A 14,281-nucleotide genomic window follows, 5' to 3' on the forward strand; every position below is an offset into this window, starting at 1 on the left:
CTCAGTCTTCTCTGCTGTAGAGAAACCAACCCAGGCCTATCTAATCTCTCCTTATTGCACTATTTCTCAACTCCGGGCAACATCCTTGTGAACCTCCTCTAGTGCTATCACATCCTTCCTGTAGTGAGGTGACCGGAATTTGGGTGAGATTTTAAACGGAGCTTGCCCTCTCTCAGGCAGACACTCCACATTCCCATTTTAAAGAGAAGCAGGAGTTTCTCTCTCCAGCATCATCGTTAAAGGAGATTTTCTAGTCATTACCACACTGCGGGAGCTTGCTTTGCATGAACTTCTTTTTAAATGTAGGAATCCAGAGTGAACCAGATATTGCATTTCAAAAGTATACCAGTAGCTGTAAAGTTTTCTAACTTGGTTGGAGGTCATGGATGGGGACGGATTTGTGCAAAACTTTTTCTTTAGACCTGTTCTGAGGTATAATAAATGGGAGTACAGTGTGGTCATACAATGCCCATCTCAATACACCCTACTGTCTCTAAGAGCAGTAAAGATCTCACTTACTTGCCATCGTCTTCATCCAGATTGTCAGTGCTCAGGTTACAGCGTCTCGGGGTTGGTGGCTCCACGTCAACACTGGATGTGTCACTATGCCAACCTGGAACTGCAAAAAATTTGTTCTGGGAATTCTGAGCATGGGGAAGATTCTGGTCTTCTTCCTTTGTCACCTCCTCGTCACCTGAACCTTCACCTGGCTGAACAAAGTCCAGGCCTTTCAATGAGAACTCGGTAAACTCCTCAGAGTCACCCCTTTCCTCTGGCTGAACTTGGCTGGAAGATGCCCTTTGCCTGGCCGTGCTTTCGTCCTCCAGTGACTGATTATGCTCCTCCTGCTGCGTTTTACTGCAAGGTTGAGCAACGCTGTTCTCGGTGTTTGGATGCCCAGTCTCACGCTGGCTGCCAGCTGTCTCATTCGCCTGCTTCTGCTGCGAAGTGACCCCTTCCCCCATCACCTGGCATGGCACAGAGCGATCAGTGCCATTGGCATCTAGTGCTGTGTCCTCGGCGTCTACAAAAGGTGCAGCTGCTTTTGGACACAGGATTGGTTCGCAGGGAGTTGTGGGGGACGATCCTACACTAGAAAAATTACTAAAATAATCGTCACATCGGAGAGGGGTGGGTGGCATATAGCACAATCCAGCGGGTGTCAGCAGCTCCTTTTGAATGGATGGGTAACCTGAGTGGGTGAAACACAATGGCACAAGCTACACACAACATGCACAAACACATAACAGGCAATGGTATCACACTCAATGTAGCTGGGGAAAGGGTTCTATGATCTACAGAGTGGATTGTACAAAACACGTACACTTTCATGACACACTTTCATTGCAATCAACCATCCTACTCTTCCAAGCTGGTTTCTTTGCAAAGAAAAGTAGTCCCAGTATGGGTGACTTCAATTTTACAGGATAACTGATCCAAACTGGCAGTGTGATTACTGAAGACAAATATCATGGCAGGCAAAATTCAAGAGGACTTACAAATGATTGGACATTCTCCACTTATCAATGAATGAGAGGCCATATTAATTGGGTCTTCCTGTCTCTGTGCAGTGCAGTGAAAGGGGACAAGTCATTATTTTATATTATTCCATGACTGTCATGCCCACACACAGCATGATAACCCTGAGATGTCAGAAACCTTCCACAAAGCTGTCCTTTACCAGTTTCCCAGAACATAGAATCATTACTGAATTGTTCATAGTGTTAATTGTGAATAAAATTGGCTTTTTTATATCCTCAAAGCCCCGCTACCCAAATAAAGCAATCTAAAGAAGAATGTCGCATATTCTTTGGGATTAAATGTCAGACACTTGTCCTGTTTGTGATTTCTTTTTACTATCTATGAGTTATCAGTACAGTAATTGTACATAAATGAACCACAGGCAGAGGAATATGGCCAATGAAATATAAAGCCAAGAGCCAATATGAAGATGTGGGTAGCAACAAGGAAAATGCAGTATAGTGCTGTCTTCGGGTTGTTAAAAATAGAAGAGCTGCCGACTGAATTATTTTATTAAAGACTGCAGCCATCAAGCCAGTTACTTGGCATCTCTGGCATTTAAGAATAAAAGGCACTGGTGCACACACAATGATTGACTGGATTGGACAGAGCGACTGACAGAAGGCAGAGTCTTTAATTCCAGCGCAGCTGCTGGGAACATTCAGCCCCTTCTACAGTGGACTTGGGGCAAGAGGCCAGCTGTGATATGATGAAAACCATCCCCCACATCTCTGCTTCCAAACAAGCCTTCCCTTGGTAATGAGGGGAGGGATGTAGCTGTGGATGCTGATGTTTGCAGTGCAATCCCCTCTCACCAATCCACATCTAGGGTGACAGCCAAGTGGCCAGCTTGGTTCAGGCTGGTATTGCTGACAGCCGGAGGGGCATCAACACCTGCCAATACCAACCAGCTGTGCCCATATTGTGCCTGACTGATCATGTTTCTCCCCACACTTGGTGCCCTGAGTGAATATGAGTGTGGCCCGAGCTATCCTAAGCTGCAGTCCATGAAGTAGGCCAATGGTGAGAACTTTGCACTGGTTGACAGCAACAGTAGCTTTGGATCAAAGAGGTCTTATGGTGGGTGAATGGTCTTTCTGAATCTGGGGCAAGTTTGGTTCTCAGCCCAGGATTTGACAGTCATGACAGGTGGATTCATAAGGAGGTCAAACAGGTAAATCCTTCTGACAGCAGGTGGTGAGACTGGGAGAGTTTCCTGGTTAGCCAGAACTAAGCGGTAACTGCAGTCTCCCAGCACCACACTTGCGATGGGCTATAATCTTCCTCACAACAAGGGGCCACCAGAAACATATAACATTCTGAGTATGGCTAGAGTTTTGAGTTGTAAAAGGGGAGTTTTATCCTGACAGAGCTGAAGGAAACCGATTGGTGCTCCACTCCCTCCTCGCCACCCTGTTCTCTACTGCCACTTTTAGTCACCTGATGACATGACCTCAGGATCGGTGTGTACACCAGCATCAAGAATAGTCTACAGGTCAGGCAGCATCCAGGGAACAGGAGAATCGACGTTTCGGGCATAAGCCCTTCTTTCATTCCTGAAGAAGGGCTTATGCCCGAAACGTCGATTCTCCTGTTCCCTGGATGCTGCCTGACCTGCTGCGCTTTTCCAGCAACACATTTCCAGCTCTGATCTCCAGCATCCGCAGACCTCACTTTCTCCTCAAGAATAGCCTACTCCAATCACATCCCACCCTATCAGTAATGCCTTCATGGTCTGTCCACTATGTTCCTTTCTCTAAACCTTTCCATCTCTCTCTCTTACCCTTTAAGACCATCCCTGCACTCCCTGCCTTGGATCACCTTCTTAATCACCATCCCAAGAATATCTTTTCCCCAGTGCCAATTTTTGCTTGATGATCCTGCTTGAAATACCTCAGGACTTCTTTGCTTGTTGTTAAAGATGCTAAGTTGTCATAGAGTCATACATGCGCCCTTCAGTCTAACTCGTTCATGCTAACCAGGTTTCCCAAACTGAACTCGGCCTATTTCCATGTATTTGGTCCATATCCCTCCAAACCTTTCCTATTCACATACCTGCACAAATATCTTCTAAATGTTGTACCTGTACCTGTATCTATTACATCCTCCGGCAATTCATTCCACATACAAACCACCCTCTGTATGAAAAGCTACCCCTCAGGGCCCTTTTAAAATCTTTCTCCTCTCATCTTAAGATTATGCCTTCTAGTTTTGAACTCCCCTACCCTAGGGAAAATGCATTTATCATTCACCTTATCCATGCCCCTCACGATTTTATAAACCTGTATAAGGTCACCCCTCAACCTCCTAAATTCCACTGGAACAAGTCCCAGCCTATCCAGCATCTCCTTATAACTCAAACCCTCCAGTCCCGGCAACATCTGATAAATCCTTTCTGTACCCTCTCCAATTTAATGATATCCTTCCAACAGCAGTGTGACCAGAATTGTGCATAGTATTCCAAAAGCGGTCTCATCAACATCTTGTACAATCTCAACATTTTGTCCCAACTCTTATACTCAATGCTCTGACCAATGAAGGCAAGTGTGGCAAGTCTTCACCACCCTGTTACCTGTGACACAACTTTGAAGGAACTATGCACCTGAACCCCTCAGTTTCTCTGTTCGACAACACCACCCAGGGTCCTATCATTAAGTGTGTAAGACCTGTCCTTGTTCACCTTCCCAAAATGCAACACCCTGCATTTATGTAAATTAAACTTCATCTTTTCGTTACTACTGTTCGCAAATTCCTTCCACATGTTACTTAAACACTTCACATAAAGCTTTAGCTGAGGCAATTGGTGCTATTTGTTTTTATATAAAGGTGAATGTTAGCTTCCCTGGTTGTCACTCACTGTACTATAATGGCCACTGTTTATACTATTCATGAATAGCTGGCTATTAATTACAGAAACTATTCGTAAAATTAACATGGCCTGGTATTCACATTTGACTTTGAAGTAGTGTTTTGGAATAGTCCTCAGATTTTACAAACCATTTACCACATTTAGGCCTGCACATTTCTAGAATGATTGGAAACAATGAGTAGCTGACCACGAAATGAGTAAGTGATAGCAAGACAGGGAGGAGGATGCAGAAGGAAGTTTCTATGAGAAGTTTTCAGATCCACTGGATTTTGACAACGATGAAGATCGCAGTGAGAAAGGAGATTTTGGTCAACTTGAGGACAAATGCAGAGATAAGCACACTGATCAAAAGGAAAAGAGAGAAAAATGATTTGAAATGATCAACATTGTATTCACTTGCAGACAAAGAAATTATAACCATACTGCTTTTTGTTTTCAACACACAAAGGGGCTGATACAAAAGTGAAGGAATGGGTAGGACTGGAATGGGATTGGGAATGTCGCAATAAAAGGAAATCCAATTTAGTCATCAGCAGGAGGAGCACAATCAGCACAGCTTCCTAAAGTCAGCAGAGAGGAGAGCAGAGACTGTCGGATCTTGGCACAGGAAAGGGGGTGCCGAGGTAGGTTCAGAGAGGATGAGTGACAAAGTGCAGAAGAAGAAGCAGCTGCAACGGAAGAGCTGGATCTGTGCAAAACAATCAGAAGAAAACTGAAACAGCAGAAATAAAAGCCGGAAGGTAAGGGCACTAGCATCTTACACTCTCTAAGTAAATGACCACGCGATCACAATGCAATCAGGATTTAATTTGGAACCTTTGGGCTCTAGAGCTCTCAGTTCTACTTGCAGCTGTAGAGAGAACGCAGATATGGAGATTGCTGGGCCTGCAGTATCTCCCATTCTGTTAATTGATGGGAGTTCCTGTTGGGCCCACTGTGCTGGGCATCCCATACACACTCCCAGCAGGAAGCTCAGTACCAGCATTGTCAGATCTACTCATAAATGCACAGTACTGCATCACATCAGAATGCATTCCAGCTATGATAAGCTCCAACATTATCAATGCATTTTTCAAATTAGTACAGAGTCTTTAGTGCTACCTCCATCATGCATTCTATAAACAGTGTTTGACCAGCTCTTTCCATGTACCCAGATTGTTACAAACCAGAAGAGGCAAGATAGTAAAATTACCATCCGACTGATCCAAGAACACGCAGCTATCATCGGCAAAGCTCCTCGTGCCTGACACGTTCCCATAGTCAAATATTGGTCCTTCCAGTAGGGTCACAATGTCCATCCGGTTAATTTTTTTGAGGACCCTGCTTAAGGCATCGGCTGCAGAAAAAAACAAAGATATCTTGACTGTGTTTCATGACAGGAAGCATTCCGACAGAATCAGCGTTCTACTAATCAACGGGACTAAATTCATTCAAGTGTAAGTGTTATCTTTTGAATAAATCAGCCTTTCACTTCGGCAGGACAATCTCCTGAAGGGCACCTGCTGACAAGCCTTTAAATCAAAACAGGCTTGTGTTCTGACAAAGAGGAGAAAGTGAGGACTGCAGATACTGGAGCTCAGAGTCGAGAGTGTGGTGCTGGAAAAGCACAGCAGGTCAGGCAGCATCCGAGGAGCAGGAGAATCAATTCCTGACCAAAGGCTTTTGCCCAAAACATTGACTTTCCTCGGACGCTGCCTGACCTGCTGCGCTTTTCCAGCACTATGCTCTCGACTTGTATTCTGATAAATGATAATGATGACTATTAATTCAGTTTTGCATCCAGCAAACAAACTGGACAGATTTGGAGAAAGCAGAACAAAGGACACAATAATAAAGCACAGTTACAAATATAGAACATTTGTGAATAAATCAGGAAGCACTTTGCTGGACTGCTTTAAAAAGCTACAGATATTGGGTCAAGTCTAAGACTGATTTGATTTGATTTATTATTGTCACTTGTACCTGGGTACAGTGAAAGGTTTTGGTTTGCCTGCAGTACAGGCAAATCATACCGTACAAAGTACATTAGGATAATAGAACACAGTGAGGAATACAATGTTAGCGCTGTAGAGAAGATGACAAAGAATGGGATCAACATTAGATTGAAAGTTTGAGAGGTCCATTCAGAAATCTAATAACAGCAAGGAGGAAGCTGTTCTTGAATCTATTCACGTATGTATACAAACTTTTATATCTTCTGCCAAAGGACGAGGGTGGAAGAGGATATAGGAGAAAGTGAGGACCACAGATACTGGAGATTAGAGTCGAGAGTGTGGTACTGGAAAAGTGCAGCAGGTCAGGTAGCATCCGAGGAACAGGAGAGTCGATGTTTCGGGCAAAAGCCCTTCATCGGGAATGAGGCTGTGAGCCTCGGGGGTGGAGAGATAAATGGGAGGATGGGGGTGGTGTTGGGGGGAAGGTAGCTAAGAGTGCAATAGGTAGACGGAGGTGAGGGTAATGGTGATAGGTCAGAGAGGAGGGTGGAGCGGTTAGGTGGGAAGAAAGATGGACATGTAGGACAGGTCATGAGGGCAATGCCAAGTTGGAAGTTTGGAACTGGGAGGAGGGGAAATGAGGAAACTGGTGAAATCCACATTGATGTCGCGTGGTTGGAGGGTCCCGAGGTGGAAGATGAGGCATTCTTCCTCCAAGTGCATAATTGGGGTGGGAGGGGTCTTTGATTATGTTGGTTGCTTTCCCGTAACAGTGGGAAGTAAAGACTGGTGGACTCTATGAGGCAAGTGTATGCAGTGAGACAGAGGAAAGGCAGACAAATGAGCTTCTGATACATGCCAGCAGTGAGCTAACAAGTCAGGGCAGTGAACAATTACCTCCTGTTCCTGTTTCTCAATGTGGTCAATGCCAAAGCCATGGTAGCATCCAATGTCTTCAGCCATTTCTCGATACCACAAGGTATTTATCAGATTGGCAGAGGCCTTGTGGCTGGGCTGTTGGGACCTCAGGGGAAGGTCGAGATGGATCATGAATGGGCATGTCTGGTTGTCAAGGGTTACCAAAACCTGCCCTGTTCTTTCTAAAAATGTGCTGGGAACCTCTGTCATGGAGGATGGAGATGTTATTGAGACATTCTGCTCCTGCCAGTTGTTTTATTGTCCACCACTTTCATGACTGGACGTGGCAAGACCACAGAGCTTAAACCACAGCTGCTGATTGTGTATAATGTGGTCTCCAGAGTGTCAGGAAATGTTTCAGATCACAAAGAATGTGGAAAATTGTGATTTCCTTTTAGGCAGTGAGTTGCGAAGATTTGAAATGTGTAGCCTCAGAACGATGGAGGAAACAGGTTCATTTGCAACTTTAACAGGAAATTGGACATAGAATCCATTACTGTGTGTGTAGAATTTTATCGCTCAGAAACATGCTTTATTTCCTGATCTTTTTAACTTACTTGTTGCATCTTTTCCATCTCGAAGGACCCACTTCTTTAACAATATGAAGCTCTGAGTGGTCAACGAATTCGGATTTTCAACCCGAATCTGATTAATATCGTCAACAGAGAAGTTCAATTCTCTCGCCAATTCTGCAAGCAGAATAAATACAAGTTACTTGGTTTCCCTCATTGCATCCATGCAGATGTCTGTAAGCCAATGAAGGAACATTGGTCCTGCTCATATCGAACACAGACGCAAAAGAAAGAAAACACTCCCAATTCAAGTCTTTTGTCATTCTCCAGCCCAACCTCTCGGCTTTACTATTGCGAGGCAACCGTGACCCATTACTCCCCTGCCATGTGGAAGTTGCTTCTAAAGTCTCTGCTGCTTCATCTCTTCTCTCTTTCTCTCTCTGTTACCCCAGTCTTCATAATGCGAAGTAGCCTTCTCTTGAAATGCTTTGTTTAGTCTCTCCCTTCCAAGAAATTTCCATTCCCTTGCCCCCTCAGCCAATTTCTGACACTGTAATGCATTTGAGACATGCAGCTTCTGCTGTTACCTGTCAGTGTGGGCAAGTACCTCAGAACCTGAGTCAGGTTTGCACTGAGTGTTAAAAATATGGATTTGAACAGAGATGGCCCAGAAACAGAAATGCTAGTGTCCAAAAGGGTGTTGCAGAGGGAATGTATAGGCCGTCTACTAATTACTGTAGCATCATCTATTCCTACAGGCCAGTTAGTGTAGCCTCTGTCAGAGGGCAAATGTTGAAATCTATTATTAAGTTGGAAAGTCACAGCTAAGTAAAGATTTTAAATGGCCAAGAGGCAGGGATATTTCTCTGAGACTGACATTCCGTAATGGATGGATTTGAGAAACAGATTGAAACATTGTTTTGTGGTTTGTGTTAAGATTTTTAAAACTGCACTTTTTTTGTGCGTAACAAATTCACATTCTGTAGATAAAGCACATCTACAGCTGACTGTGCATTCCAGTGACTAACCACAATGTTAACCAACTGCAAAAATTAAAGATCCCCCATTAAACCAGGAATTGACTTGTCCCAATATTACCATCAATTGTTAATCCCATCAGTAATAATCCCAGAAAACTGACTCTGTGATAAAGAAGGAACGACAATACATCTTTAAGTCAGGATGACTTGGAGGAGAACTTCAAGGTGATAGCATGCCAATCAACTTGCTCTTCTCAGCAGTAGAAGATATGTGATTGGAAATTATTGTCAAAAAAAGCCTTGTCGGTTTGGTGGAGAGTATTTCTCAGGATAGTATACTTTACTGACACAGTACCCAGAGGTTTAAATCTTGGTGTAATGAAAAAAAAAGACAAAGTCTCACTGTTTAGTAATTATACACTGGGTGGATGTGACACCCAGCAGGAAGTTTTATCAGTTGAACATTTTTTTGTTTTATATTTACTCTTTTTGGGACATGCCCATCACTGACGAGGTCCACATTTATTGCCCACCCTTAATGACCCTTGAGAAGGTGGTGGCGAACAGCTACAGTTAATGTCCTGGAAGTACTATGAGGGACGGACATCCAAATTCATCAACCTGACGACAACGAGGTTCCCCATGGGAGACTGGTTGGCAAGGTTAGATCTCATGGAATACAGGGAGAACTAGCCATTTGGATACAGAACTGGCTCAAAGGTAGAAGACAGGGTGGTGGTGGAGGGTTGTTTTTCAGACTGGAGGCCTGTGACCGGTGGAGCGCCACAAGGATTGGTGCTGGGTGCACTGCTTTTTGTCATTTATATAAATGATTTGGATGTGAGCATAAGAGGTACAGTTAGTAAGTTTGCAAATGACACCAAAATTGGAGGTGTAGTGGACAGCGAAGAGGGTTACCTCAGATTACAACAGGATCTGGACCAGATGGGCCACTGGGCTGAGAAGTGGCAGATGGAATTTAATTCAGATAAATGTGAGGTGCTGCATTTTGGGAAAGCAAATTTTAGCAGGACTTATAGACTTAATGGTAAGGTCCTAGAGAGTGTTGCTGAACAAAGAGACCTTGGAGTGCAGGTTCATAGCTCCTTGAAAGTGGAGTCGCAGTTAGATAGGATAGTGAAGGCAGTGTTTGGTATGCTTTCCTTTATTGGTCAGAGTATTGAGTACAGGAGTTGGGAGGTCATGTTGCAGCTGTACAGGGCATTGGTTAGGCCACTGTTGGAATATTGCGTGCAATTCTGGTCTCTTTCCTATCGAAAAGATGTTGTGAAACTTGAAAGGGTTCAGAAAAGATTTACAAGGATGTTGCTGTGGTTGGAAGATCTGAGCTACAGGGAGAGGCTGAACAGGCTGGGGCTGTTTTCCCTGGAGCATCGGAGGCTGAGGGGTGACCTTATAGAGGTTTACAAAATTATGAGGGGCATGGATAGGATAAATAGACAAAGTCTTTTCCCTGGGGTGGGGGAGTCCAGAACTACAGAGCATATGTTTAGGGTGAGAGGGGAAAGATATAAAAGGGACCTACGGGGCAACATTTTCACACAGAGGGTGGTACAGGTATGGAATGAGCTGCCAGAGGATGTGGTGGAGGCTGGTACAATTGCAACATTTAAGAGGCATCTGGATGGGTATATGAATAGGGAGGGTTTGGAGGGATATGGGCCGGGTGCTGGCAGGTGGGACTAGACTGGGTTGGCATATCTGGTCGGCATGGACGGGTTGGACCGAAGGGTCTGTTTCCATGCTGTACATCTCTATGACTCTAATAGAGGATGACAATAAGATTGCAAAGCAGGGTGGTGTGGGGCTCGGAGGGGCTATGGGAAGCCAGCAGGGAAATGGAGTTAAGGTCACAGTCAGATCAACCAACCTATTGGGCGGCACAGAAGGTGTGAGGGATCAAATAGCTAAATTCTGCTACAAAAACAAAAACTGCTGGCGAAACCCAGCAGGTCTGGCAGTATTTATGGGGAGAAAGCAGAATTGACCTGATTCTAAGGTAATTCTGCTCCCAATTCTTACGATCATTCTTGTCTGATCCACTGAAATCATTAGACAGAGCCTCTGAAATTGGAGGGCTTGGGCATCATTCATTTATTGTGCTGTTTTTCAAATTGCTGGTCTTTAAGGCAGGTGCTGACTGTGAAACAAAGGACCAATAGCTCCCTCTTTTGGTGGACTCATTGAAGACAGGAACATTGTTTTAATATCAGATGTAGACACCAACAGGTGACTTTGTCTGTGTCCCTGTATTAACTTGAGCATATCTTTTCTTCCAACTGATGGCGTTTGGTGAAAGTTCAGTAAAAGGGAAGAGAAAATTCCAACTTTAGATTGTTAAGACTGTGTCTGTCACTGCAAAATTACATCATGTTTATCACTGGCTTAACAGGAAACTGTCCTTCCAATGAAGCAGAGAATTATTCCAGTATGGGCCAAGGTACTTAATTGAAAGCGCTATTTTTCAATGCTATTTTAAAAATTGAGATCCTGCCTGTGTGTTTCAGCGTTTCATAAGAAATTGGAGCAAGGGAAGGCCGTTTGTTCGCTCTCGCTTGTCCTGCAGTTCGACAAAATCATGGCTGGTCTGACCTAGGCCTCAATTCCCCTCTCATACTAGCTCCTCAATGTCTCAATATTTCAAAAATCTATCTACCTCTTCTTTAAATACGTTCAGTGATCGAGCCTCCACGACTCTCTGGGGTAGAGACTGCCAGACATTCACTAACCTCTGGGGAAAAAAGTTCCTTCGCATCTCAGTTTTAAATTAATTTGCACTTATTCTGTAACTAGGATAGTTTTAAAAATTAATTTGTTGCCAGCAGTTATTGCCCATCCCTAGTTGCCTTTGAGAAGGTGGTGGGGAACTACGTCCCCCTTCGTTTATGAGTCCCCGACTAATGGAAAAATCTTAATGTCCACCCAGCCCCCTCAGATTCCTGTATGCTTCAATAATGTCCACCCAGCCCCCTCAGATTCCTGTATGCTTCAATAATGTCCACCCAGACCCCTCAGATTCCTGTATGCTTCAATAAGCTCATCCCTTGTTCTTCTTAACTCTAATGAATAAAGGCTGAACCTGTTTAGCTGTTCTTGATAAGACAATCCCATCATCCCAGGAATCAGTGCAATGAATTTCTTTTGAACTGTCTCTCATTCCAATACAGGTATATCCTTTCTTCAATCCAAGACCAAAACTGTGCTTCAGGTGTGGTCTCAGCAACACACCCTGTCCATCAGCAACAAAGTTAAGAATCACACAGCACCAGGTTATAGTCCAACAGGTTTATCTGGAAGTACTAGATTTCAGAGCGCCGCTCCTTCATCAGGTAGCTGTGGAGCAGGATCATAAGACACAGAACTTATAGCAAAAGATCATAATGTCATGCAACTTATATGATATATCGTACAAACCTAGACAGTAATTTAGGTTTGTTGAGTATATTGTATCAGTTGCATGGCACTGTGAACTTTTGCCATAAATTCTGTGTCTTATGGTCCTGCTCCACAGCTACCTGATGAAGGAGTAGCGATCCAAATAAACCTGTTCCACTATAACCCTGGTGTTGTGTGATTTTTAAACTTTGAGAAAATGAGGACTGCAGATGCTGGAGATCGGAGTTGAGAGTGTGGTGCTGGAAAAGCACAGCAGGTCAGGCAATATCCGAGGAGCAGGAGAATCAATGTTTTGGGCAGGGCTTTTGCCCGAAACGTCGATCCTCCTGCTCCTCGGATGCTGCCTGACCTGCTGTGCTTTTCCAGCAACACACTCTCAACTCTGATTTTTAGCTTTGTCCACTCCAGTCCAACACAGGCACCTCGACAGCTGGAACAAGACATTCCTGCTTTTAAACTCCAGCCCCGTAACAATAAAGGTCAAAACTCAATTTGCATTATTAATTACTTGCTTCACCAGTGTGCTAACATTTTATGTTTTATGCATAAGAAAAGCCCTCCATGTTTCAGTTTTGTGGAGTCTCTCTCCAATTAAATAGTCTGCCTTTTGTCCTTTTCTGCCAAAGCGTTTGACCTCACGCTCTACTATTAAACTCCATCTGCCAAACTTTTTCCCACTTACTCAACCTATCGATATCTGCTTCAAATTCCTAATGACCTCACCATAACATGCCTTCCAACTATTTTTGTATCAAGCGTGAGTTTGTATAGCCTGCAATTTACCCCTGCCTCCAAGTCATTAACATACAGAATAAACCTGTATTGGCCCTGGGTTTGGTCCTTATGACGTTCCAGTAGTTCTGTCTTTCCAATCTGAAAAAGACCCGATAATCCCAACTTTGTCTTCTATGTGTTAACCAATCCTCGGTGATCCTCAATAGCATGAGCTCCTACCTTGTGCAGTAATCTTTTACTTAAGAGTTTATTGAATGTCTATGCAAATCCACATACACTGCATCTACCAGTTTCCCTTTGTCAACTCTGCTTGTTATATCTTCAAAAAAAACAGTACAGCACAGGAACAGGCCCTTCAGCCACCAAGACTGCGCCGACACATGATGCCTTTCTAAACTTAAAACCTTTAGCCTCTTACACAGTCTGTATCCCTCTGATCCCTGCCTATTCGTGTATCTGTCAAGGTGTCTCTTAAATAGAGTCATAGAGACGTACAGCATGGAAACAGATCCTTCGGTCCAACACGTCCATGCCGACCAGATATCCCAACCCAATCTAGTCCCACCTGCCATCACCCAGCCCATATCCCTCCAAACCCTTTCTATTCATATACCCATCCAAATGCCTCTTAAATGTTGCAATTGTATCCACCTCCACCACCCCCTCTGGCAGTACATTCTAGGAACTTATCCAGCACTATGTAAAAAACATGCCTTCCCCTTTAAACTTAGCCCCTTTTACCTTAAACCTACGTCCCCTAGTAATTGACATTTCTACACTGGGAAAAAGTCTCCAATTTTTTCATGCCTCTCACAACTTTGTAAAATTTGGTCAGATCACCCCTCAACCTTCGAGTGAAAAGTGTTCAAGTGAAATTAAACCAAGTTTGTTCAATCTCTCCTCATAGCTAATACCCTCCAAACCAGGCAACATCCTGGTAAACATTTTCTGTACCCCCTCCAAAGCCTCCACATCCTTTGGTAGTTTGGAGAGCAGAAATATATACAATATTCCAAATGTGGCCTAATTCAAGTTTGACACAGGAGCAAAATGACTTGCTAATATGTACATCCTAGATGCCAACCAATGAAGGCAAGCATGCTATACACCTTTGTGTCCACATTATCCACTTGTGTGGACCTGTACACCTAGATCCCTCTGTTTGTTGATGCTACTAAGGGTTCTGCCATTTACTGTATACTTCCCTCCTACATTATATCTCCCTAAATGCATCATCTCGCATATATCTAGATTAAACTCCATCTTCTATTTCGCCAGCCATCTCTAGCTTAACTAGATCCTGCTGTACTGTATGGCAATCCTCCTCGCTATCCACAGCTCCCCCAATCTTTGTGTCAGCCGTGAAGTAATGAATCAGGCCACCTCATTCTCTTC

General features: G+C 43.9%; 1 protein-coding gene across 26 annotated transcripts in view; it reads right to left on the bottom strand.

Annotated features, from left to right (window-relative positions):
• The window catches only part of ank3b (ankyrin 3b), a 754,625-nt gene that overhangs the window by 24,548 nt on the left and 715,796 nt on the right, over positions 1-14,281 (bottom strand). For 25 of the 26 annotated variants that reach the window (XM_087999088.1, XM_087999086.1, XM_087999083.1 and 22 more), the window contains 3 exons: positions 7,800-7,931; positions 5,583-5,726; positions 520-1,192 (listed from right to left, as the gene is read on the bottom strand). In XM_087999088.1, coding sequence (XP_087855214.1) covers positions 520-1,192; positions 5,583-5,726; positions 7,800-7,931 — 949 coding nt within the window. The remainder of the gene's footprint in view (positions 1-519; positions 1,193-5,582; positions 5,727-7,799; positions 7,932-14,281) is intronic. The other variant, XM_087999102.1, reaches the window with a different exon arrangement.

Source organism: Chiloscyllium plagiosum, unplaced genomic scaffold (assembly GCF_037043375.1).
Source record: "Chiloscyllium plagiosum isolate Xiang-an unplaced genomic scaffold, Cpla_swu_hap1 HiC_scaffold_22, whole genome shotgun sequence".
Lineage (NCBI taxonomy): Eukaryota > Metazoa > Chordata > Chondrichthyes > Orectolobiformes > Hemiscylliidae > Chiloscyllium > Chiloscyllium plagiosum.